The sequence below is a fragment of the Chanodichthys erythropterus genome, chromosome 11, assembly GCF_024489055.1.
Source record: "Chanodichthys erythropterus isolate Z2021 chromosome 11, ASM2448905v1, whole genome shotgun sequence".
NCBI lineage: Eukaryota > Metazoa > Chordata > Actinopteri > Cypriniformes > Xenocyprididae > Chanodichthys > Chanodichthys erythropterus.
The window spans coordinates 36,915,399-36,942,237 of record NC_090231.1 but is presented as its reverse complement, the minus strand read 5'-3'; the positions used below and the strand labels follow the sequence as shown (position 1 = coordinate 36,942,237).

Below are 26,839 nucleotides of genomic sequence, written 5' to 3'. Positions count from 1 at the left end.
TTCGGTTTGCACATTGTTTGCAACAGAACGTTTGCCAAGGTTTTTTTTTTTTTTGTAAAATCCTGAACACAACATTTGTAGTAATAATTGACAGAATAATATTGAAAACGCTGCTAATTATCTCACAGCCTTTTGCTTTCAATGGCCATATTGTGACTTTGATTTAGTCATTAATTAGATTTAGATTAACTGGATTCAGTGTGCAGCCCTAGTTAGGATATTTGGGCCTATTTGATATTTAGGCCTGCCAGAAGATGTTGAATATTTTTCTCCCTTTAAATCTTTGTTTACATAAACTGATTTCGACAGCTGGCCCACAAGTCGATTGCCCATAGGGAAAGATCCTGGTGCTTTGCATGACTTGTCCATCCCTAGATGTTTTTAAGTGACTTTTATAATAGCACACCACCCACACTGAACCACTGCAGTATCCAGTGACTTCATGACGAAGGAATTGTTGAGCCGGTCATTGTTAGTGAAACATCCAAGAGACTAATGAACTTAATTGTCACGATTTATTCGATCAAACACACTGTTGAGTGGATAGTGGAGATCAATGGATGGTTGGTTGTAAATTGGCTGTATTTAGTGAATGTAAAGAGCGTTGTAGGGGTGTTATGTCTGAGGGAATGAAGAGAAGAACTGTGTGTATTAAGTCCTCACATATGTTATAAAATATTAACCAGATAAAATATACAAGATGTTACAAAAGCCATGCATTACTTCATAGGTTTGGAGAATAAGATCAAAAGGTATCTCATTCCTAACACACAAATACATACACAAAAAAAGATAAAAATGAGAGAACTAGTTTTTTTCTAGAGCAAGGCTGGACAAATGTTCCATGGCCTGATTCTGTGTCTCGACAGGAGTGTTTCTCAAACAGTAAGCTTCGGTTGTGAGCGGGACCCCAGGTACTGTATAGTAGCCGAATAGCTTTGTGCTCAGTAAGTGGAAGGATATGGGTCATGATTGATTCCCTTTGCCCCTGCCATACTGGAACGGACTCTAGAGACCGATAGAGAAGCCGGGCTCCTCAGTGTTTTCATCATGTTCTTTGAAGGTACTGCACATAATTGAGTCCTTAGGGTATAGAGCTTGGCCTTCAGTGCTCTCTTTTCATGCCCAAGGTTTTCTCTGATAGCTGTCATCTGAAACGGCAGAAAGTGAGCTTCTCAAAGCCTGATCTACATTTTACCATGTATTGCTCTGAGGGACTTGTACGGGAAGGGAATCCTTACAAGTAGTATTGTGGTATTAGTGATTTTTTTCTTTTCTACTTTTCCCAACTTTTTTTTTTTTTTTTTTTGAGGTCAACCTGACCAAGGACAACTCGTTTCTCAGAAAAACATTTGGGGGGGCTTTACTTAAATGCTAGCTATTTAGGCTTACGTTAAAGTGCAAACAGCCTCTAGTTGCAGAAAAGTGTTGAGAAAAGTGTCCATCAGATCTGTCCATCAAATGACACTGAATGGTGTTGAAGTTAAGTGCAAAGCACATGGTGTAATTCCCAGTGCACATAATGTCAATCTCTTGATGGGAAGGCTGCTTGTAATCTCCTATATTTCTCTTTATCAGTGGAGGTAACATTTATTTTTTGTGCTTTTGCAGTTGAAGCATGCAGTCAGAGTGGCACAGGAAGAATCTAGAGATCAAGATGGAAAGCTGGAGGTGTTGGTTGTTGATCCTCAACAGTGTTGTTATAGTTAACTAAAACTACTGAAATATTTTCGGCATTAAAAAAGATTGAAATAAAATATAAATATTTGAAGAAAATACTTAAACTTAAAAAAAACAATAAATATTGTATTGGCAACTAGCTGAAATAAGTTTAATTTGAAGTACTACAATTCCTAAAATTAAAACTGAAATAAAAATTAATTAAATTGCTTAAAGCTATTCATAGTGTTGTATAATATCAAGCAAGTGCAATTAACCTGCTTCCTTTTTTATTTATTTTAGATGCTTTTACACATTTTTGAAATTGGATAATGTATTTAGTATAGTGCATTGCTTACAATGTTATTGTAACACAGTTCGTATGTACGGGAAGGAGGAGGCGGGAACCGGCGAACGTCTAAACAAACTTTAATTCAAAATAAACAAATACAAAACGAAAGTTCCTCACGGACAACTGAAAGTTCCTCACGGACAACTGCCGGCCACACAAACATAACAAAACATAAAATAAATTCCAGGCCTGGTCCTCTCTTGTCCTTCACTGTCGTCGCTCCCCTTTTATGCTTCCGGAGCTCCTCCGCGAGAGACTCAAGACGGGTGCAGCGCGCAGTTGAAGTAACACGCTAAAGTTTAATACAATGATCATAATGCAAGGCAAGCACATCGCATGTATCTTACCTATTTTTAGTGCCATTCATTATTTGATCTGACTATTCATAATTTAAGTGTTCTTCCAAATGGATCGCATATACAGACTATTTCTGGGGGGCGGAGTTATACTAGTCAGTTGCAAAATTTCCATTTAAACGGTTATGAAATTAGAGTGAAACTGGACTGCCAGTACACAGAAGTGTGCTTATATGTGTGTGTTCAAGGACACAAAGAACTGTGGTTCTACTGTGATTCTACTCCTATAAACTTAAATGGAAATCAGCCATCTTGGTTGAGTTTACTGGAGTTCAAGGACATGAAAAGGTGGACAGCTTGCACCTGCGAGGCCTTGAGAAGGATCTTGGATCTTGGAAAAGTTACAACTTATGTCAATCAAGAAGATTATAGCCTAAATTTGGCGGTTAACAACAGAGTTGATTGCCTCTTTGGATACTGATACATCAGTACCCCCAACGCCTAGAAGCCTAAAGCTGAGGACAAGAAGCCCAGAGCTGACTACTCCTTTGATTCAAGGTGTGATTATTATATTTTATACTTTTGTGATATAGTTTTATTTGCCTTTACATTTTTGTTTATTATAAAAAGAAAAGTAACCAATTAAAACTGCCTACCGAGGCTTTGATTTATAGTGTTTTAAGACTTTGAAAAAGAACATACCATAGAGACTTCCATACATATCATACATTTTGTGTAAATAGCCTGTCTTGTTGGCAAAGGCTTTTTACACTAACTCCACCCACCAATGTCTGGTTGGGCCACACAAGATTACAAAAAAACGCATGCCACTTAACGTCTGCAGTGGCGTAGGCCGTTGGGAGTATGGCGCAAAGAAGTAGCTTTTGACAGGATCGACCCCATTTCGAATCCGAATTTTTGCCAAACTCGCTCTTCTCCCTTTTCCCATCACAAATCAGATCGGAAAAGCATTTATTTTCAGTAAAAATTAAGAAAATATTTGAAAAGTGGAAAATAAGTGCCTAACGAGTGCTCAATAATAAAGTATTTATTGGGTAGGGTTAGGGGTATGCATAGGGAGGGCTTTATTGTCCTGATAAGTATAATCATTTACACTCTGTTATAGTTCAACAATACTGAGGTGCAAATAGTATCTGCCACTATTTATAAGTATAAATAGCATCTAACAACTGTTTGCACTTTTAAGTGCTACTTTTATATAGTGTGAAAATAATATATCACAATTTTCACTGTGTAAATAGCATATCCCTAAGAAAATGCTGCTATTGTCACTTAGTCTAAATAGAATATATCGCTATGTTATTTTTCACTTTGTGTAAATACTATCTATTGCTACGAAAATGTTATTTTCAGTAGTGTAAATAGCATCTATATTACATATAGACACTGCCTAAATAATAAGGTAAACACACCGCAAAACAATAAAAATATAAAAAAATATAAAAAAGTTACTGACAAAAGCAACAAAACTTAAACTATAACTAAAATAAATGACTGAAAATGTAAAATTAAAAGCTAATTAATTAATAATTATTATAATTATTATTAATAAATATTAATAAATACTGTAATAAGTTTCACAGCATCTCTCCACTACCCCTTTGCCTCACTCTTGGCTGCTTTCTATCCCAGTTAAGGAGGGCTACTCTGGGTTCAGGCCAAATTCCAAGCTCGGAGCCCTCCCACGGACAGCACACAAAATATGCATAAATTACTATATTTGATTTCATGTACATGTGAACTTGTGAAAATAGCATTTGTCTTGAGTGCATTTGCTTTCTGTTGCACAAGGATGATTCCTTTTGTCTGATTGATCTTTATTGTCTAAAAGTCTCATGCAGGCCATTAACACTTTGCTCTATTTTGTCACATTGTTCTAGTCCATAGCCTGAATCTGTCACATGGTGTGATAGGTTATATGTTCAAGCAATCTAACAAGCACCTATTTTTTATTTTAACGTAAAATCACACATATATACTCATACTTTGGAGTGTATGCTGTTTTTCTGATAATAGCACAGTACACATCAGCACAATGCTCATCTCTTGTACATAAGTTAATTTCCACCAACCAAACTATAATACATTCATTTCACAATTAGTGACATCACTGATCTCTATACATTTTTGTATTTTAGATAATGGTTATATGGTTTTATTAGTAAATAAATAAAAAAAATAAAATAAAAATGCATAAAGATGCACATGTTTTCTGCCCAGTTGAGCTGAATCAAAACAGACTTACTTTTATTGTTATACTGCTTTTTATAATTGCCATTGTAGCCCTTATGGCAGCTGGAATCAAGTCTTGGTAATGAGTGCTGGTTTGTTTATCACAACTGTGATGAGTTCATCATCACACTGTGTTCCAGCCATGATAATGTTAATGTGCCGTTCTTTCTCAATCATCATTTCTCACAGTTTGTGAAGCATGCCAGGCAGTGGAGCCTACAGAATTGAACGGCTGCTGGAGGATGTAACTCCACTGTGCAACAGCTGGAAAGTTGCTACAGGCAAAGATCAATATGGCTTTGGAGCAGAATTAATGTTCAGGAAAAAGACAGCACATGTTCCTTTTTTTAAGTATTTTTTTTACAGGATATATAACTTAAGCTTGGTCTTTTGCCTCCCTATTCTGGTTCTTCTGAACATTTCATTGTAACCCACTTTGATGTGATCTAGTTGACTCCGTGCACCTCAGACAGTTTTCTGCAACATTTTATTCGTACTCCATTTTCCTCTCTGTTTGTTTCCATGGAAACAGATGAACAATTCAGTCCCTTAGCACCATGCCCTATACGAACTCCCCACCATGGCTAATCTGCTCTTGATGCTCAGAGGGTACAGGTTGACAAAGAGTGCATTAAGTACTCGGGACATAAGTGCCTCATATTGTTTCAGTTGTGTGGCCTCCTAGCTGATAATCAATGTGTTAATAATACTCTGTTCCACAGAAGAAATGGTCCTGTGAAGCATCCTTAAGCTTGAAGGTTAAACGGAATAAACTGATTGTGAGGGCCTCTGGAGAAATCCTTCTTTCTGTCAGTGCAGACATTGTTCATATTAGCCACCAATAGTCTCAGAGTCACTGGTCAGATTATAAGCATGAGGACTCTGTCTTAGTTGGATGCCCTTGTTGTTGCAGAAGGGATCCAAGCAGACTTCTAGCTGATCACACTTGAAGCACTACTAGATCGCATGAATACTAATAGCAAGATGGTTGCATCAAGAGAGTATCTCAATAAAAGTATTTGCATGACAATTATAAGTAACATTTTATGCCATCTAAAATAATCATATGTCATTTTATGCACATTTATTCACAGTCTCAGAGAAGAAGTGTGAAGCAGCTTTCTGAAAAGCATCACATCAGCTGGAAGGAGAGACATTTACAGGTACATATGGTATGGTGATTTTTGATCATTTTTTTAATCATGCCATCAAAATCTGATGGCTCTTGTCACTAAGGTCAGCATGAAAAAAAACATTCACTTGGTTCTTAATTTTAACCTCACATTAAAACCTGGGAATGTATCCTGTTTGGGTATCACACCACTAATGCTACAACTAGGGTTGTCAAAAATAGCAAAGTCGATATTGAGATTTTGAAAACATAGCAATACATGCCTTTCTGCAGTACCGGTAGTATAGTGTGTGTGTAAGCACAATGGCCAATTAGAGGTATTTAAGTTAGTTAGAATCCGCTCAATAGGATACAAACTCTTTCTCTGTGAAATTTTACTGGTATACTGACTAGTGAAATTGTCTGGTACTCTGACAACCCTAGCTACAACTATCCATCTAGGTATTCATCTTTTAATAAAACCCTCATCCTTCATCAGTTGTTATTTTAATCTTGGTTTTGCAGTGTTCCACAATATAATTTACTACACTTTCTATCTCCCTCAACAATTTATTGGAAAAATCAATAGTTTGTCTCTAATGCTTGCTCATATTGACATTATAATAATGGCAAATGCTCCTCCTAATCTTTTAAAGTTGGCATCAAACAGAAAATTGCTATTGTCTTTTTTCCCTTATTGTTACGTACACCAATCAGGCATAACATTATGACCACTGACAGGTGAAGTGAATACCACTGATTATCTCTTCATCACGGCACCTGTTAGTGGATGGGATATATTAGGCAGCAAGCAAACATTTTGTCCTCAAAGTTGATGTGTTAGAGCAGGAAAAGTGGGCAAGTGTATGGATTTGAGTGAGTTTGACAAGGGCCAAATTATGATGGCTAGACGACTGTGTCAAAGCATCTCCAAAACTGAAGCTCTTGTGGGGTGTTCCCGGTCTGCAGTGGTCAGTAGGCCTATCTATCAGAAGTGGTCCAAGGAAGAAACAGTGGTGAACCGGCGACAGGATCATGGGCGGCCAAGGCTCATTGATGCACGTGGGGAGAGAAGTAGAGGTCTGCATAGAGTGCATTAGGCGGGAGCGGGCGGTCTGACAATAACCCGGTCGCTCCCAAGATGCTTTGACATCAGCGCATATGTGCTTGAACTTGAAGTGAACAAAACTTTCTGCAGTGGTGGCGTTCACACAGTCACCAGTTCCCTGTCCTGAGAAACCTGTGTTCTTTGCATTAGAGACGTTCTGAAACGGTCGTCAGTCAGCGCCATTCTGTTCTTGCGTGGATGTTAAAAAAGATTTCATTTTGCAGTAGGCTATAGCTAGTAAGCCAACAGTTTTCCTTAATGTAATTTTGGCTTAGCCTATAGTTTTGAGTGATATGTTGTAGGCTATTTAATTTAGCTTATTTTTCTCTGTGATATTTAGCCTATTAACCTTATTATTCTTTGTGACATTTTTTTCTCTGACATTTGTTAGGGTGTTGACAGCATCATAGACAAATAACAAATACTTGTATATATGCAACATTTTATATTTGTTATCCCCAATCATTCTCTTTCTTTAGGGGAAGTTTAAACGCAACGCAAGATTCTGGAAACGATCTTTAGCGGGACCCGTCGGGTCGGGAAGAAAATCACTATATGCGGATAGTGGGTGAACACAGAGTGAATTTTAGGCGGGAGCGGGTTAGTGCTGAATAGAACCAGTGCGGGAGCGGGACGAAAAAACAGTCCCACGCAGACCTCTAGAGCGAAGGCTGGCCCCTGTGGTCTGATCCAACAGATGAGCTACTGTATGTTAAAGGTACAATATGTAAAATTTTTGCAGTAAAATATCCAAAAACCACTAGGCTAGTGTTATATATTTTGTCCAGCGGATTACTAACAATATCTCTAATGTTTTCAACTACTTGTAAATCATGAGAAAATTCCCATTCTAAACAGTGACACGGGGCAGAGCAGTCGCCTGTCAATGACATCAGTTACCTTTGTTACCGCCTTTACCGACGTAGAAACCACATGACAACAGTGCCGTGGACAAATGCGGAAGTAGTGTCTAGCATCCAGCAAACCACTAGCTTGCTTCAAGCAGTTCCTTATTTACTTCTTGCACGTTTTATAGTGGATTGTGTTACTTATTTATGGAACATAATTACTGTTTACCATCTGCCGCTGGTTCTGTCAACAAGGACAGCTCCCGTAAACTCATGACCGGAAAAGCGGAAGCGGCGCCGGCGGCTGTGTCATAATAAAAGTCCCGCTGCTCGTGAGGCGTGTGTTGATCAATCGCTCCAGCTCCTCGTTCAGCTCCCGCAACACTCGGTCCTGCTCTGCTTCATACTACAGTAACGTTAATAATCGCATCCACGAACATGAGTTCTTCCAGACTCCAATCCCTATTCTTTTGCACCGTCCATTGAGATGGAGACCACATGTCCCAAGTTTCCGCTCTAAAACTTGGCGTCATCAAACTACGGCTTTGTTTTGAATAGGCTTCTAGCGACCTCTAGCGGGAAAAAATATCACAAATTGTACCTTTAATGCTGGTTCTGATAGAAAGGTGTCAGAATACACAGTGCATTACAGTTTGTTGCATATGGGGCTGCATAGCCGCAGACTAGTCAGGGTGCCCATGCTGACCCCTGTCCACCGCCGAAAGCGCCAACAGTGGGCACGTGAGCATCAGCACTGGGCCACAGAGTAATGGAAGAAGGTGGCCTGGTCTGATGAATCACGTTTTTTTTTTTTTTTTTACATCATGTGGATGGCCGGGTGCGTGTGTGACGCTTACCTGGGGAACACATGGCAGCAGGATGCACTATGGGAAGAAGGCAAGCCGGCAGAGAAAGTGTGATGCTTTGGGTAATGTTGTGCTGGGAAAGCTTGGGTCCTGCCATCCATGTGGTTGTTACTTTGACACATACTGATCATTGTTGCATGGAACATGGAAATGGTATACCCTGGTGGCTGTAGCCTCTTTCAGCAGGATAATGGACTCTGCCACAAAGCAAAAATGGTTCAGGAATGGTTTGAGGAGCACAACAATGAGTTTGAGGTGATGACTTGGCCTCCAAATTCCCCAGATCTCAATCCAATCAAGCATCTGTGGGTTGTGCTGAACAAACAAGTCCGATCCATGGAGGCCCCACCTCACAACTTAGAAGACTTGCTGCTAAAAACTTGGTGCCAGATACCACAGCACACCTAGTGGAGTCCATGCCTCAATGGGTCAGGGCTGTTTTTGCAGCAAAAGTGGGACCAACACAATATTAGGAAGGTGATCATAATGTTATGCCTGATCGGTGTACATCCTTGTGGAATGGATTCTCTGACAAAAAAAAATAAAAAAATAGAATTGGATCGTTGTCTCTAATTGCAATAATTTTGTGTGTGTGAAAGGTTGCTGGAGGGGAAACTTGACTGGCAATTGTACATTTTGATTTTATGGTGACTTTAAGATATAATTTTTTTTTTTCACCTTTAAAGTATTTTAGGACCTGAAGGTTTTACATTTTTACATTTTTCCTAGTGCCATTATATGCAAAGAAGTGGAATTTGCCTTCAGCCTACAATCTTGAAAAAGAAAATCACAGCTAAGAGAGAACACACTCTGGACTTGTGTGACTAATTCTGAGCAATCTGAAAAGATGTTTTCAAGGGAGACTGCCATGGTTTCTGCTATCAGCAACGGCAGACAGTCCAACACTTTAAAAAAATGTCTTGTTCTCACGTTGAGTATATTGTGGCTTCTTACTAAATTCAGCCGCTCTCAGAATGTATAAAAAGAACAAGGGTAAATGTAATCTACTGACATGAAAAGTGACCTTTTCCCTTTGTTAACAATTGCTTTCTTCTTCCTTCTGAACTTTACACCAGTATACTAAACTTTCTCAAAACAGAAGCTCGGTTTGAAGTGTTTTAACATTGTTCTGCATTGTTTAATTCATGTTATTGTTAGTATTTAGAGCAGATGGTGCAAGAGGGTTTCATGCTGGCTATTTTCTAATGGGTTTTTTATCAATACTTCTCCCTCCAGCTTTGCTCTTTTTTCCCTCTCTGGCTCCCTGTGTCTGTCAAACCTTATCTCAACAGGGTGTTAACAGACATTCAATATAGCAAATGCTAAAGGTTTTCCATCGGTTTCACAGCTTTGATTGCTAAAAAACATGTACTTTTGAGGTTCCACTCCAGAAAGAGTGTCATGCAATCTGAAAGTTTATTAGAATGTGAGTGAACATTTACCTATAAATAAACCGATAAACCTAAAATTCCCTTGTTTTTAGGAGAACCAGACACCCACCCTATCTCGCGTACATGTTTGTATCATTCTCAGCATGTCGTCGAAAGTACTAGATGTCTTCTGGCAGATGTCTTTCTCTCAGATTGTGACTGGTATCCTCCAGAGAGAGAGAGAGAGAAGAACAGCACAGTTCAATGTCTATCATTTAGCAGATAGCACACAGTTGCCTTCCAACACTAACAGCCTCCTTTCCTTTTAGAATAATTAGAGCTGGGAACATTATGGTAATACCAAAAGGATGTTAATGTTCATGCACTGTCCTTTTTGCGTGATTTTCAGACTTGTTATTCTCTCCGTTGTCATAGTGAGAATTTTTGGACAAAATTAGAAAGAATGAGAGAGAATACACTACATCTAATTTATAGTGCACCTCAATTATAAGAAAACTATTTTTTCCCTTTTCCAAACCTATTTTAAGTTGATTTTTCAATAATTACTTTATTGGCAGGTTTCTCGGGCACTAATAAAGTCTAGTCCTTGGTATTTCAATGGAGAACCAACATTAAGAGCCTAATTTAATATAACTATTTGTTTGTGTGTGGGGAAATTGCTCAATAACCTAATATTTATTGCTGATATTAACTTTAAAATAACCATCTCTAATGAACCTTTGTGTGTGTTCTATGATATTGTTAGATTTCATAATTCCCTCATGTTTATTAACTCTTATTAGTTAGATGATTCTCTGAAATGTATTCATTCTGTCCAGATGAAATAATTTTTTTAGGCTTCATATGGTATGTTTGGTCCTGACATGTCCACCATGTTTTGTCCCTCACAGTATCATGCTTTGGACTTCTACTAAGAGATCTATTGTGTATTTTAGGGTCAGCATTTTCACTTTGTAAAAAAAAAATTCCTTTTGTCTGTCTGACCTTACGTCTGAGTCAAAACACATCATTTGAAGGTCATAACATTTTGTGTGAATCAGAGCAACGGCTCCTGAATACCAATGGGACCCTGCTACCCTGTGAAAACTAAATATACCTAAATATATTTAAAATACTTTTATTTAATTCTAAGTATACTACAAATATATTTGCATTTTTATGTACTTAATAAAAATACCCTGCAATTGTATACTTGATCTGCTAAATTGGAACAACTAATTTTATACTTAATGCATTTTAGTTATCCAGAAATAGTGCTGAGATCCAACTAAAGATATACTTATTGTGCTAAAATGGAACTGTTGCATGTATAGTTTAGGTACACTTTAAATATCTTGCATTTAAAGACTGATATTATACAGAGATCATATTATCCTTACTAATAGTGATTTTAAAACACATTTTAGGCATAATATTAAGACATTTGCATTGTGCAATAAATGAAGTAGCCTACTTAGTTTGAATTATAAAACGGTTAGTTCCTGTCCATGATTCTGATTGGCCATTAGCTGTTTTATTCACAATAAAACACGGCTATGACCGATTCATCCAACGGTTCTGTGTATCACTACACAACACCCTTAGCAACCACTCTTAGCAACGTAAACTGTATGTTCTCAATTGATATTGTTCTCTGAAGCTTACGGTTTTATGTAAAAGAGTATTGTGAGAAAGAGATCGAGTGAGCAAGTTTATTACCTGCATTCAGATTTAGCATTTTCCTTCAGGTTGGTCCTATTTTCATAATAAAAAATCAGTTTAAATGTCTGATGTATTATCTTGTCCTTTTAAAAGTCAAGGGGTTTTCCCGTGACTGACAGCGCTAGTCAAAGCATTTGTCAGTTGCGTCTTGTTCCGTGTTCACAACAATTCAGTCTTTTTATAATGTAAAAGTATTCGCTACTGACTGACACACTCATAAAGACAGTCTTTGCCGCCATCTAATGGCGTAATAATGTAACTTCTGTTGCTGTTCACAGTCAGGGACTATTTTTTTCCGGCGGAAGGAAGGCTTTTAGTGAAAGTTTACTTCATGAAAGCTGCATTAAAACATATTTTTGGTTTTAATATTTGTATTGTGTGTTAACCGTTTTATAAAAGCAATAAGGTGCTCAAGGCTAGTGCTGTATCGTGAATAAGTCACGGCTGAAGGGGTTGCACGCGGTACCTTATTGCTTACATAAATATATTTTAAATACATTTTGGTATAGGTTTTTTTAGGGTAGATATCTTGAGATCTCATACACGAAACTGTGATGAATTAGTCATCAAATCAAAGGCTTTGTAAATTGTACATAAACACACTTCTCTCTAGTGATACTGTATGCCAGATAATTTCGATAATAATAATTCATTTCGTCACAATAGGGAAGAAAAGATCTGTCACTACTTCTGTTACATCGCAGCTTTAAAGAGGACCTATAATGCTTTTTTACATTTTCAACATTCTTTAGAGTGTAATGTTGCTGTTTGATCATAAAAAAAGGTCTGCAAAGTTATAAAGCACAAAGTCCACTCAAAAGGGCGTTATTTTCTATATCAGTAAGCACTGTTTCTGAACTCCCTGAAACGCCTCAGTTGTATTCTTGAGATTTCTCCTGGAATTGTACACAATATTCCTCATCTAAATAATTCCCACCAAAAAGGCCTGGTTGAGTTTCCGAAACAATCAGAGCACATTACACTTTTTTAACGGAAAGGATTGATAGAGACAGGAACTAAACAGAGAATTACTGACAGACTGGGAAGAGAGGTGCTGCAACAATGTAAAATATGTGGAAAAATAAGGTGTTTTTTGAAATTTCTAATAGACCCCAAAAACAACCTCAAGGCTTTGTAAAAGGGAATAATATGGCCTCTTCAAGTACTGTAATACCAGTGATTAAAAGGCCGAACTGGTAAAAAGAATAACTTTGTCTACTGTATGAAACAGTCTGAGCTTTATATCCAAGAAGAGGTGGTGAGAATATTGGTGTAGCAACTAATCAACAGATCGATCCTTATCCTAAACGCATTGATTGCCTCTAACACTGGTTGTAAGCGTCTCTCCTGGGTAGGTTGAGGTGCTGACATAATTAGATACACGGGCATCTCTCTTCAGAAATACCATCCTCAGATACAGCATGCTCTATAATGCAGAGAGCCGTGAATGATTGAAGGTGTCGCGATGAGAAGGGAAAGATATAAATAATGGCTTGTGTTTACTGATGCATGCTATGAAAATAACTATATAATTACAGTAATGCATTAGCAGGATTTTGTGCTGCATCGTTCACAAAATATTATCAAATGAAAAGGTTTTTAAGTGTTGCCCTTTTGCTTAATACACTGTATTCCTTTAAGAAACAGAGTAGCATTTATTGACTGACTAGTTCTGCACAAGAGAGCGGTTCATTAATACAGAGGTTATGATGTATGTGCTGATGCCACATGAGATGTTAAGTTAGACACAGCCATTTCCCAAGGGCTTCAGTAACTGTCTAAAGAGAAGCGGCAAGTCCTATAAATTCACTTTATGCGTCTGCTTAGCATTCAGCTCACCTCGCACAGCAGCCATTGACTCCTGCTCTTTAATATGGATCTTTCCCCCAACCTCCTCCACATTTTTCCTATCAATTGAGAGCCATAAGAAGAATAATATATTTTTGTATGTATTTGATATCATGCCATGCCATTCATTTGAGGTTATTTGGTAGTGTGTGACTAATCATCAAAGGTAAAAGCAAGAGCCGTTTGTCCTCAGTATCAGGTGCTTGGAAATGAAGATCTGGAAGAAAAAGAAAGACCCCTCTGGGGTAAAATGCAATCTTTACTAGGTCAGTCTTAGTAGGAATGCATGCCAAAAAATATCATGGTTTTGTGAAGAGGGTACATTGAGGTAAATAAGTCTATGACAGTAGATCAGTGTATTACAAATAGACTTTTTTTTATTTGGCTAATTAAAGTTAGTGTCTGATCTTTGTGTAGCAAAGTGTTCACAGTCTTTCAGTATTAAGTATTTCCATCTCCTTCACATCATTATGATCAATAATAAAACTGTTGACGGAAGATTTGATTTTAGTCTACATAAGTTTGGCACCATTGAAGGGTCCATTAATCAGGCTTTAACTTTAAGTCATCTCTCTCTTTGTATTCTTAAATGCAAAGGAGAGAGTATTCAGTGCGAAGCGTTTGAAGTTCAATATATTCCACTGAAATCACCCCCCTGCTGGCACAGCAATGAGAAAAGTTAAATGCATTCTGTCTGGTTTATATCACTCAGTAGAATGCAAATTTTCTAAGTGGTTTTCTTTACAACACAGTATAGATGGCTTATTTTTCAGTTTTTTTCCCATAGCAAACATTAGTGTAATAATAGCCAGTGTAGTGCATGTCTGTAAGTCAGCCATTTTCTCAGCAAATACAATAAACAGCAAACAGCACTTAAAGAGATAATTTACCTCAAAATGAAAAATCTGTCACCCTTATGTTGTAAATGTGTATGACAAAACATTATTGGACTTTCAGTGGATATCTCCTTTTGTGTTCCACAGAAAAAAGAAAGTCATATAGGTTTGGAACGACTTGAGAGTGAGTAAATGATGACAGAATTTTAGTTGTTTGGCTGAACTATCCCTTTAAAGGGTTAGTTCACCCAAAAATGAAATTCCTGTCATTAAGTACTCATGTCGTTCCAAACACGTAAGACCTTTGTTCATCTTCAGAACACAAATTAAGATATTTTTGATGAAATTTTTTTTATTTTTTATCTCCCATAGAAAGCAATGAAATTACCACATTTAAGGTCCAGAGAATTAGTAAAGACATTGTTAAAATAGTCAACGTGACTGCAGTGATTCAACCTTAATGTTATGAAGCGACAAGAACACTTTTTGTGCACAAAAACAAAAAAAAATTACGACGTTATTTAACAATTTGAACTGTTGTCATATGCCAGTGGTCGGCAACAGACGGCCCCCGGGCCAAAACTGGCCCGCCAGCAATAATATCTGGCCCGCGCCCGCAGCCATTATTATTTTGATAGTTGCTGGTTCTGAAATATATCTGTCTGGAGAGTGCAGTTCATGGTTGCATAGCAACAGCAGATGCCACGGGAGCGCAAGTGCTTTGGAAAGGAGAAAGCGACACGACGTGTTTTTAGAAGTGACGTGTGAACGGCCCCTAAAATTATATTCTTGGCAAACAGCAACAACTTCATTGCAGTAAGACACACCAGCTTTGCATTCACAAAACTAGGTAGAATGTACGCATAGTTGTCTTTCCATTCTTCTTTGTATGCACTGTTTTCGCGGTCAACTTTCCTCTTTAGACTCTTTGATAGTGCCATTTTGTCTCACCAGCTAGCTTAAATGTTAACATCACTCTGCACACGACGTAATAGCGTACCTCCAGCACGCAAACAATTTAAAAAAATGCAGTTTAGTACGTGAGGATGCTATGGAATAATTCTGAGTGTAAAAGTAGGCTACGTAAAATATTTATTACAATAAGTTGGGCTCCATTGTGTAAAAAGCAAATTAAAATGACACACATTTATTATTCACAATATGGAAAGAGGAAATAAAACAGTTCGTTAAAGCGTAACTCAGTAAGATTTGCGAAGCTCCCCCTACAGTTTCCTTCAGTGAATGACATATCATGTCATAAATACTCCAAGCGCAGCTCTGGACTACAACGACTACAATGCTCACCAGCGCAGTAGTTTTGCAAATACAGTACAAGAAAGAGGAGTCGGGTAATTTGCAAATACAGTACACTCGATGGTGGTTTTTCTAGATTGTCTTATAAAGTCATAATATATACATTGTTTTTGAATTACCGTAAAGCATTTTGTCACTCTCGCGTGAACGTGAACATGAGGTGAGATTATTTCGGGTCGGTGCAGCTCAACTTGCAAGTGCTGTATTCTGGTGTAGACGTGCCAGAGGGGGTTAGTGCTCGCCTCAAATACACCACTACAAGTCCATTAACCATCGTAAGGACTTAAGGTAAAAAAAGTTACTTAGTTCTGCTTTAAGAGCATGACTCAAACATGCCATTAATGGGCTTATTCAAGTCCTCTTTTATTTTTTGAGTTATTTTTATCCATTCCACATCTCCCACATATGTGTTTTTTAGCAAGGCGGTCTGTGTTGCAAGTTGGTTAATGAAGATACTTGCCAGGTCATGTGTCACTACTCTGCTTTATTAATTTATCCAGTGTAAAACCTGGACACTGCCACACAAATGTGGCTTTTTGTTTATGACTGTCCTACTAGCTCACTACGAGTTACAAAAGACACTGTAACAGTTTGTAACAGGCAATTCTAGTTGCATTTCTTTTCATCAATTAATTGTTCTTGCCCGCCATGTAGTGGTGAAATTTTTATTTGGCCTGATACCAAACTTGTTATATGCAGTTGACGTTGTGAATGCAGTGCAGGCTTCCGTGTTTACATCAGAACGGCGGCTAAATATTGGCTGGAGCCGGCCAATAATGCGTCGGCGTTCTGACGTAGAACACGGAAGCCCTGAACTGCGTTCACAACGTCAGCTGCATATAACAACAGTTTAAATTGTTAAATAAAGTCATAATTTTTGTTTTATTTTTGCACACAAATGTATTCTCATGATCGCTTCATAACATTAAGGTTGAACCACTGTAGTCACATCGACTGTTTTAACAATGTCTTCACTACTTCTCTGGACCTTAAATGTGGTAATTTTGTTGCTTTCTATGGGAGACAAAAAAAAAAGAAACTCTCAGAATTCATCAAAATATCTTAATTTGTGTTCCGAAGATGAACAAAGGTCTTGAGGGTTTGGAACGACATGAGGGTGAGTAATTAATGACAGAATTTTCATTTTTGGGTGAACTAACCCTTTAAAGGACTAATAAAATAAGAAAGTGTTGGCAGAACAGTCCATATTTATTTATTCTCACTGAAGTTGCCAGTAAACATTTACCCCATTGCATCTTAATTCAGGCAATACTTTGTTCATGTGGTATTCCTGTTCTTGTTTCACTGAGCTTCAGATTGATTTGCCGCCAAAAGGGGCGATGCAATTTGTTACAGGGAATCGGAGAGAAATGTTAGAGGCAGTCATTTAGTCTGACAACCCTCTTCCATTTTTAATCGGTGAGCGTGACAGACCTCTGACAAAAGGCATCGAGACTTCAGAAAAAGCAGTGAGTAGGTGAGTTTACCAAAATAGAGTTGTCACCCTTTTTAGTTAGAAAACATGATAATCATTCAGTCAGCAACATCTTTTCCAATGCAATTATTTGTTAAGCAGTTTGTACTTCACAACCAGATGGAAAGATCTTACACCAAAGCTGGATCTCATAGGTCAGCTGAGACAAACATGCACAGATGGTTTGAAGAGCAATGTTCTCACGTCACACTCAAATAGCTTATAACGAGTGTTTACTCTCAATTTGAGGAGTGGATGAAGAAGATCCACCATACTGTCTGTCTCTGAGCTGTACCTCCCAGTTGGAGGCTGTCTCGTGATGGATGAGTGCAAAGTGAATTCAATGTTTTGCCAGAGCTCTGTGAAAATACTTCATGTGTATTCTACGATTCCTCCAGGCAGCTGTGACAGGTTGATTTATTCTGTAAGAGGCAGAGGCAGTGTGTGATTGGTTCTCTTCTGTAGCTGCATGCAGAAATCATAGCTCAATCCTGCTCTGCTATCTCCTCGGTCATTGACTTTCATCTACTGTTCTAACAGTGAAATGTTTTCTATTCTACAGTTCAAGAGGTCCTTTCGGCATTAAAAAAGACGGATCAGATTTTTGGGTGCTTTTTGAGTTCAATGATCAAATAACCCAAGACTGTGAAATTTGATATGTAGCTATTTAAGTTTTAACCGAGCAGAAGACAAATTACTTTTTTATTTGACAAATTGTATAATCACTGGATTAACTTTAAAAAGGTTTTTGTATCTTGGGGGATACAAACATTTGAGAGGCTGTGGGGAGAGGCAGTGAAAGTGTAGGTCTCATTTCTTGGCTTCATGTTGAAAGGGTGTTTGTTGTGCTTTGTTTAGCTCTCGGGCAACATTTAAAATCCACCTGTAGGGGAAAATCTACTCACCTTCAGATAAAAGTTGATATATTTCACATATTCACAATATTTGGAGCGGACTTACAAGTTTAAAAAGTTGTTGTTAAAGGATTAGTCCACTTTTAAATACACTTTTCCTGATAAATTTACTCACCCCCATGTCATCCAAGATGTTCATGTCTTTCTTTCGTCAGTCGAAAAGAAATGAAGGTTTTTGAGGAAAACATTCCAGGATTTTTCTCCATATAGTGGATTTCAATGGCTACCAACAGGTTGAAGGTCCAAATTGCAGTTTTTGTGCAACTTCAAAGGGCTTTAAACGATCCCAGACGAGGAATAAGGGTGTTATCTAGCGAAACGATCGGCCATTTTCGGAAAAAAATACAACCGTTTATGCTTTATAAACAAAATATTGCCTTGAACGTACTTTCCTTTTCTGCATTCTTCAAAAAGCTTACGCTGAATGTTCTACGCCTTCCCTATTCAACTTACAGAACGAACGTGGCGCCAGTTTCGTTTTTGTCTGTAAGTTGAATAGGGAAGGCGTAGAACATTCAATATTCAAAAAGCTAAAGCCCGGGACACACTTAACGATTGTAAGGCCGATTATGAATGTAAATTGATACTTATGACTGATCGCGCTCAAACGCGTCCAGTCAGAGCCAGTTGCGTTCAGTCTGCGATTGCAGTCGGTGTTCAAATTCCATGTGTAAGTATTTAATTCGGCTTCAGTCGCAGGAAACAATCGCTTGTAGGCTATGTTGAGCACAGTCTTAGAATGTTTTAGCTAGTCGCTAAATGTGTGCCCGGCTTTAGGCTGTATGTCCTACGCCTTCCCTATTTAACTTACGGAAAAAAAACGAAAACTGCCGCCGCCAGTTTTTGAAGAATGCGGAAACGGAAATTACGTTCAAGGCGATATTTTGTTTATAAAGTATAAACGTTTTTCGAAAATGACCGATCGTTTCACTAGATAAGACCCTTATTCCTCATCTGGGATCGTTTGAAACCCTTTGAAGCTGCACTAAAACTGCAATTTGGACCTTCAACCTGTTGGTAGCCATTGAAATCCACTATATGGAGAAAAATCCTGGAATGTTTTCCTCAAAAACCTTTTTTTCGACTGAAGAAAGAAAGACATGAACATCTTGGATGACATGGGGGTGAGTAAATTTATCAGGAAAAGTGTATTTAAAAGTGGACTAATCCTTTAAGTGTTAGCTTATTATGTTTATGTTGAAATTTTATTAATTTAATTTTCACATTTTTCATAATCTGTCTGTAAATGTTTGTATCTCAGGGGATATGTCACCATTTTAGGGTTAAGAAGCACTTTAGTGATTATGTAGTCATTGTAGTAATTCTGGTTTTATTTGTGTATAAATGGCATTCTGGTTTGTAAGATTCTGGTTTTTGTTAATTTCTATTGATTATGGTTTCAACATGTCACCTACCTTCCAGTTTTACTCACAAAGATGCTCTTACAATTTAAAAAAAAAAAAAAAAAGAAGAAAAAAGAAAAAACTTTTTTGTTTGTGAAAAAAAGTTTTGTTTTGAATACCATTTATTACAACAAAATTTGGTTGTAAATATGTATCTTTAATTACAAGTAACAGTTCCCCATTCATTTAAAATTAGATATAACCTAGGAAATGACTTGTGTTTCATTCACTAATCCGAATTAATCTAATTACATTTCAAATTCTGAAAGTTGTTTATATGTACCCTAAACATTGTAATCTGATTCATGTATTTGCATACATGTGTATTAAATCTATTCCAAAAAACAAACAAACAAAAAAAAACTTGCATGCGCAATGCATCAGTCGGCGCATTCAGAAACAGAGAAGGACATTGCAAGACTGTCACCGGAGCTCTAGTGAGTATAACTGGTGTTTCTTTTTGTAAAGCAAATGTGTAGCAAATATTCTGTCTCCACCACTGACCAGTTCATAAAACATAAGACATAAGAAAACAAACACACATTTGTAAGACGTATATAAATGTCTGTATCATGGCAGTGCATGTGACAACCCGTGATGTACTGTTCTTGTTCTCGGACTCAGAATTATGCATTTCTATGGCAACACTATCAACGCTGAAATGAATCTGCAGCAGTCAGGTGGTACGAGTCAGAGCTCTAAGTTGTTTAAGTACATTATTATATTATATGCTTTGGGTAATTTAAAGAAAGATTGTGTCTCTCATGACTCCTCTGTAGACTCTGCTCTGGCTCTGAAGGGAGGGTGGGATCTAATGCTATTCAATCTCACCGAAATTGCCAACCTTACCTTTAATCAGTCAACCTCACGGAATGATAACAAGACGACTGGTGCCATTGGTGACTAAATTTTAAATCATTGTCGCACATTAGTATTGTGTAGAATCTGTGACCATTTTGAACGATACCTGGATCCCTTCAGAGGAGGTTTAATCAAAACATCACTTATTACCAAAGTAAATGAATTACATAGAATGTAAAGAGACAAATAAATCCTTCCAGGTCCATTAATTGATGTAATATAACTCTTTTGCCCATTATTGTAGTGTCTGGATTGTTGCAGTGAGGTTTAAAGACTGTAGAGAAAAAAGCAGCTGTGGCTCTGTGATAATGGCCTTGAGACTTGAGGGCTGAGCCTTCTAACCTTCTGAGGCTGGTGGTCTTAATCTAAGAAGACTGATACGGCCAACCACCCACCTTTCCACACACATACAAATAAAATTGCTCACCCAGCTGCAAGTTAACCAAGTTTAGCAGGGCTCTTCTGCCACTTATAACACCTGACTGACTCACCGTGTTGCACAGGAAATTACTTTGGAAAAACCAGGCTGGGGGGATTATTGAATTATGCCACAACTGTTCCGTGAGAAGAGAGGTGGAATTATTTGCTGCCACGGCATCTACCGTCAGCTCCCGTGAAATCAGCCAGCTGTTCGGAGCTATTTTTACAGGGACCACAGCTGCAGAAGGCTAGCCGAGACACTGGCTGGCGAGTGCGTTTGTCATTATACGCACCACCTGATCCCAAGGGCCAGTTTTTGAGGCAGTAGCAAAGTCAAAGCTACCTGTGGGAGGTGAGCTCAGGACCCAGTGCACTAATGAAGAACTGTACCATCATTAACCTAAATTCCCCTAATGGCCTGTAATTATAGAGAGTGCATTGTCAGCGAGGGACACTTTAGCTTTGCACAGAGGGAGCACTTACCATCAACCTTATTGCTCCAAAAAGAAGTAAAAGCACCAAACATAATATTTTTTTTTCCATCACACAGCTGCAAAGCAGGACACTGTATAAATGGAGGGCAGGCTAAAAATGATCATTAATTTCAGGTAACCAGAATCTAATTCGACCACTCATTGTGTTGTATTAGCACCCTCTAATAGTGTTTTTGTACAGCGTGCACCCTCTATTGTCTCGTAGCGGAGCAAAGGGAAATTTACAACATTAAAGAAGCACAGGTGATGGAACACCGTTTGAAAGCACCTGGAGCATATCAACAGAAAAGAGCAGAGAGTGCTTGGATGAATTCAGGGAAGGTTTGGGGCACACAGCTTGCGGTCTGGGGTGTTGAAAGGACATGTTTATTTAGCTGGCTGAGTATCGCTCCTGGTGCGAAGATGAGCAAATGTGCTCCAGCAGTCCTGATGGTGTTTTTAAGCCATGCTGCCCGTTTTCAGTACTCCTCCTCCATATTTCCTTTTCGCGAACAACTCATCGCTTACGTCGAGTCAGCATGTGACATGCATGACCAGTCAGTGTGAAATGTTTTTATAGAGAAAAATATAGTGAATTCTGTTTTAACATCCATCTTTGTGTTACATTTCCGTGAATATATGATTACAGGAGCTGCCAGTCATTCTTTGAACTACATAATGCGGCATTATTCATCAGGAACGCCTGAATACAATATGTCAGTCAGTCAATGTGTGTTTTGTCAATGCCACTGTATTATTTAAGTGACAATTCCACAAAATGATCTCACTGAATGAACTTAAAAACACAAAAGCCCACCAGTCACTAACAACGCTGACTCATCTTTAAACGAAACATGTGACTTTCACGTCTCCTGTGCAGTAATGGCTGTCTTTGTTTCTCATGATGCTTTTTCAGGGGCTGGGAGAAGCTTCAGCAAGAGGCACAAGTATGGAGGGGGACTGTCTAAGTTGCATCAAGTACCTCATGTTCATCTTCAACTTCTTCATTTTTGTAAGTGCTCTCTTTCTTTTACTATCTCTTGAATGGTACTGGAACACTCCGTTACATGTTGTTCTATAAGTACTGTAGGCTGAGAAGATCTAGATTTGACTCTATTTCTGACTGATGATTTGCTTTGGTTGGAAGTGTGTGAAGTATCTGTTTTAGAAAACAATGTCTGATGATATGCAGGTGTGGATTCTTGCTTTCCTAACAAAATACGTAAATCAAAAGAGTCTGAATGAACCAAGTTGTTGCTTTGAACAAATATTAACGTTGCGGCATGAAAAAGTGCATTGATCTTGCGCCAACTTGTCTTCTTTTTGCTCGTGAACCACATTGCACTTCCTTTGTTTCTCAAAAGTGTTTTGTTAACAGCCTCATGAACTTCCTACTGCCACACTAGTGCTGTTTCATAGAAAAGTTGAGCATCATTTGATAAGCTCAATATAGCTATATCATAAAACCATATTTTGTGTTTATATTGTGCAGGGATCTTTACTAAAGCCCTTTTCTCCTCCTTTAGCTTGGAGGTTCATTCCTTCTAGGGGTGGGAATCTGGGTGCTGGTGGATCCGACAGGTTTCCGGGAGATTGTGGCAGCAAACCCTCTTCTGTTTACTGGAGTCTATGCAATTTTGATCATGGGCGGGATGCTGTTCCTACTGGGATTTCTTGGCTGCTGCGGAGCCATACGAGAAAATAAATGTCTCCTACTGTTTGTACGGGCTTTTCTTTCTTTCTAGATTTATAATTTTTTTGCCATGTGTCAATATGCAGTGTATATAGGTCGATAGGATATTTATTATTTAATGGTCATTTCCCACATTTGTACATTTTCGATTACCTTTGCTGTCATCTAATCCTTACTTACATTTAATCTAAAAAATAACAAATTAATTAATAACACAATAATTTAGTAACACTAAATGTAATCTTTAGCAAATATCCATATATATTTTTATACTGTACATTATATTATTGTTGTGATGCCTAAATTCACTTGTAGAATTTTAAATGTTTATTCTTTTCTTTAGTGTTTTATTTGTAATTTATTTAGACAAAATTATTTACATTTTTAATATTTGTGATAACATGAAAATTAGCTTATCAGTATCAGCCATAATTATGTTAATATTCTAAATAGGGATCTATTTAGCATTAAATAGCATTGTGTGTAACACAAAATAAAAAAAATATATATACAGTCAAACCAAAAATTATTCAATCATTTTTGGTATTTTGGATATATTTTTACTAGTGGGTGCAGGACATTATAGTTCATTTATGTAAGTGAGGATAGCAAAATAAAGTAAACTGTAACATATTATACCCAAAAATTCTTCATACAGTGGACTACCAGTAAAATTGATGATAATTTGGAACCAAAAATTATTCAGACACTTTGACCATACCATGTTTTGCTTAAGTGTTATCTGACATAATTAAGATTATTATTATTTTTTTACTGACACGGTTTAACTCTGAGATCTTGTCATATTTTATTACCATTTTTTAAACTAAATAAACTGTATTAATGAATGAAATGTTCAAGGTGTCTGAATAAATGTTGGTTTGACTGTATATACAGTACATGTGTGTGTGCTTTAGTATGAGGAACAATTTTCACTTTTAACTAGTTGCTTATTAGCTTGCATATTGGCTGTTTATTAGTACTTATAAAGCACATATTAATGCATATTCTGCATTACCATATTCTACATCCCTAAATCCTACCCCATACCTAACCTTAAATGCCACTAAAACTACCTTACTATTAATAAGCAGTAAATTAGGAGCTTATTGAGACAAAAGTCATAGTTAATAGTGAATATGTGTAGTGAATATGATAATAATAATTGCATCATCAATATCAGCCAGAATTATATTAAAGGATTAGTTCACTTTCAAATAACATTTTCCTGATAATTTACTCACTCCCATGTCATTCAAGATGTTCATGTCCTTATTTCTTCAGTCAAAAAGAAATGAAGGTTTTTGATGAAAAAATTCCAGGATTATTCTCCTTATAGTGGACTTCAATGGAGCCCAAACGGTTGTAGGTCAAAATTACAGTTTCAGTGCATCTTCAAGGGGCTTTAAATGATACCAGACAAGGAATAAGGATCTTATCTAGCAAAACGATCTGTCATTTTCGGAAAAAAAATGTAAATGTATATGCTTTATATAAACAAATGATCGCCTTGCACGTGGTTCCGCCAAAACCGCACTTTCATATTCTTTAAAAAGCTTAAACTGTATGTCCTACGCCTTCCCTATTCTACTTAAGGAACGAATGCGGTGCGTTCGTAAGGCGTAGGACATACAGCGTAAGCTTTTTGAAGAATACGGAAAGCGGAATGGTGGAAGCACATGGAAGGCGATCATTTGTTTATATAAAGCATATACATTTAATTTAATTTTTTTTTTTTTTTTAGAAAATGACATTGTTTCGCTAGATAAGACCCTTATTCCTCGTCTGGTATCATTTAAAGCCCTTTGAAGCTGCACTGAAACTGTAATTTTGACCTTCAGCCGTTTGGAGGCCATTGAAGTGCACTATAAGGAGAATAATCCTGGAATGTTTTCATCAAAAAACCTTGGATCATCAGAAAACATCTTGGATGACATGGGGGTGAGTAAATTACCAGGAAAATTTTATTTTGAAAGTGAACTAATCCTTTAATATTGTGCATTTCTGTTGTTTCAAAGCAGCATTACAGTGATAAACAGGAAAATAACACTAATACATATTTGCTGCATATTTATGCATCTGAACTACTGATTCAAATATCTCAGAATCCTGTTTTTCTCCCACAGTTCTTCATGCTCATACTCGTCATATTCCTGGCAGAGCTGGCAGTGGCCATTCTGGCGTTCATATTCCGGGAGCATGTGAGTATTTTTTTTTTTATAGCTGGATATCATCAAGCCACCTGTAATATACCTCTCCTCTCACTATTCACTATTCTATCTTTGGATCAACAGCTCACCAGAGATTACTTCACCAAGGAGCTGAAAACACATTACCAAGGCACCAATAGCACTGATGTCTTCACCTCCACATGGAACGCCATTATGACCACAGTACATAAAACTGAATAGCTCTACCCAAATCTACTAGTACACAATAATGGCATTCAGGATGTTTAACTGACTGTTGGTGTCTCCACAGTTTGATTGCTGTGGGGTGAACAGTGCTGAAGACTTTGATGATCAGAGTCTCTTCAGACGGCTGAACCCCAGCAGACTAGTGCCAGAGGTCTGTTGCCAGAGGAACGATCTGATGATGAGCAAAGACGAGTGTCTCAAGGGAATTATGCCAATCCGTAACAAGGTCAGCAATGAGTTTACAAATAAGTAAACACATGCATCAAGACATTTACAGTTTTTATTGGAGGAAAAAGGGGTGTGATATTATATATATATATATATATATATATATATATATATATATATATATATATATATATATATATATATATATATATATATATATGAGACATACCAGTCTTCTACCAATATAAATATATTGATTTTCTAACCAATTTAGAATGACAATGCTATGAATGATGAACAAATGAGAAATTCAATATCCATTGAAGCAACAACCTTTGGTTCACTCATATTGAAACTCGCACTTCTTTGAAACAGGGCTGTTATTCAGCAGTGGTGGACTATTTTGAGACATACATCTATATGGCTGGAGCTCTTGCTATTGTGGTGCTGACTATTGAAGTAAGGTTATGATTTTCATTATGAAAGGCAAAGTATAATGTGATCAATTTACATTTGGAATGCGATGGCAAAATGTTTTGCAAGAATTATGAGTTATGATCGCCATCTAGTGGAGAGTGTAAGAGCAGCTTTGCCATGAAATGTCAATCAATATAGAATATTTTTAAAACAGTATTTTTAGTGAACTTTCTACTAATTTTACTTGTTTTTCTTTCTCTTTCATCAGCTCTTTGCCATGGTGTTTGCTATGTGTTTGTTTAGAGGAATCCAGTAATTGTCCGTTACAGTAAGGACATTTTGAGGAGGAGGAACATGGCATGGCATGGAAGACAATTTTTAAATAAGAAAAAGAAGACACTTGTATATTTGCCATCTCTATGTTGTTATGTTGGAATATCTGAGAATTGCCAAAAATGTATCGTACTTCACAGCTGGGACTTTGAGGTACTTGTTTGTGAAAACAAAAGTAAAAGTAATTCGTAAATTAAAGGATGTTATCAATGGAGGGGCGCCTTGCACTGATATTTGGTGGAATATTTATAGATGACAAAAGACTGATTTATACTAAGATGTTTTACCTCTTACCTACAGTAGATTGTTCATCACTGCTCCAGAGCCATGCTTAAAAACCTACACTGTGTGAATGGAAGCGTGTCTGTGAAACCGAGAAGGTTGGTTTGTGTGTGTGCTTGTGTTTCTGTATAAAAGAGGCCAGCAGCTTCTATAAAAAATGTTTTGTGAGTTGCAATCGTGAATATTTTATGTGATTTTAGCAAAACTGTGGTGTATTTGTGTTGTATCTGTTGTACATGACATTGAATGATATTAAATAAGAAAAAAAGAACATCTGGAGAGCTTGTTTGCATCGTGTTTCCCATCATGGGTGGAATCTGGATTTTCCAATAACTAATAATTCTAGATGAAAGCTTTGAGTGGATTAATTTTGTAGCGCATACTACATTAACCAAAATATG

General features: G+C 37.4%; 1 protein-coding gene across 3 annotated transcripts in view; it reads left to right on the top strand.

Moving 5' to 3' along the window:
- The window catches only part of tspan18a (tetraspanin 18a), a 40,786-nt gene extending 14,082 nt beyond the window's left edge, over positions 1–26,704 (top strand). Inside the window, exons 2-9 of one of the 3 annotated variants that reach the window (XM_067400912.1) lie at positions 5,655–5,723; positions 22,045–22,140; positions 22,655–22,849; positions 24,948–25,022; positions 25,116–25,214; positions 25,303–25,464; positions 25,782–25,865; positions 26,092–26,704. In XM_067400912.1, coding sequence (XP_067257013.1) covers positions 22,078–22,140; positions 22,655–22,849; positions 24,948–25,022; positions 25,116–25,214; positions 25,303–25,464; positions 25,782–25,865; positions 26,092–26,139 — 726 coding nt within the window. In that variant the 5' untranslated portion in view covers positions 5,655–5,723; positions 22,045–22,077 and the 3' untranslated portion in view covers positions 26,140–26,704. Of the gene's footprint in view, positions 1–5,654; positions 5,733–22,044; positions 22,141–22,654; positions 22,850–24,947; positions 25,023–25,115; positions 25,215–25,302; positions 25,465–25,781; positions 25,866–26,091 lie in introns of all 3 variants that reach the window. The other 2 variants (XM_067400911.1, XM_067400913.1) reach the window with 2 other exon arrangements.
- Positions 26,705–26,839: the final 135 nt, after the last annotated feature.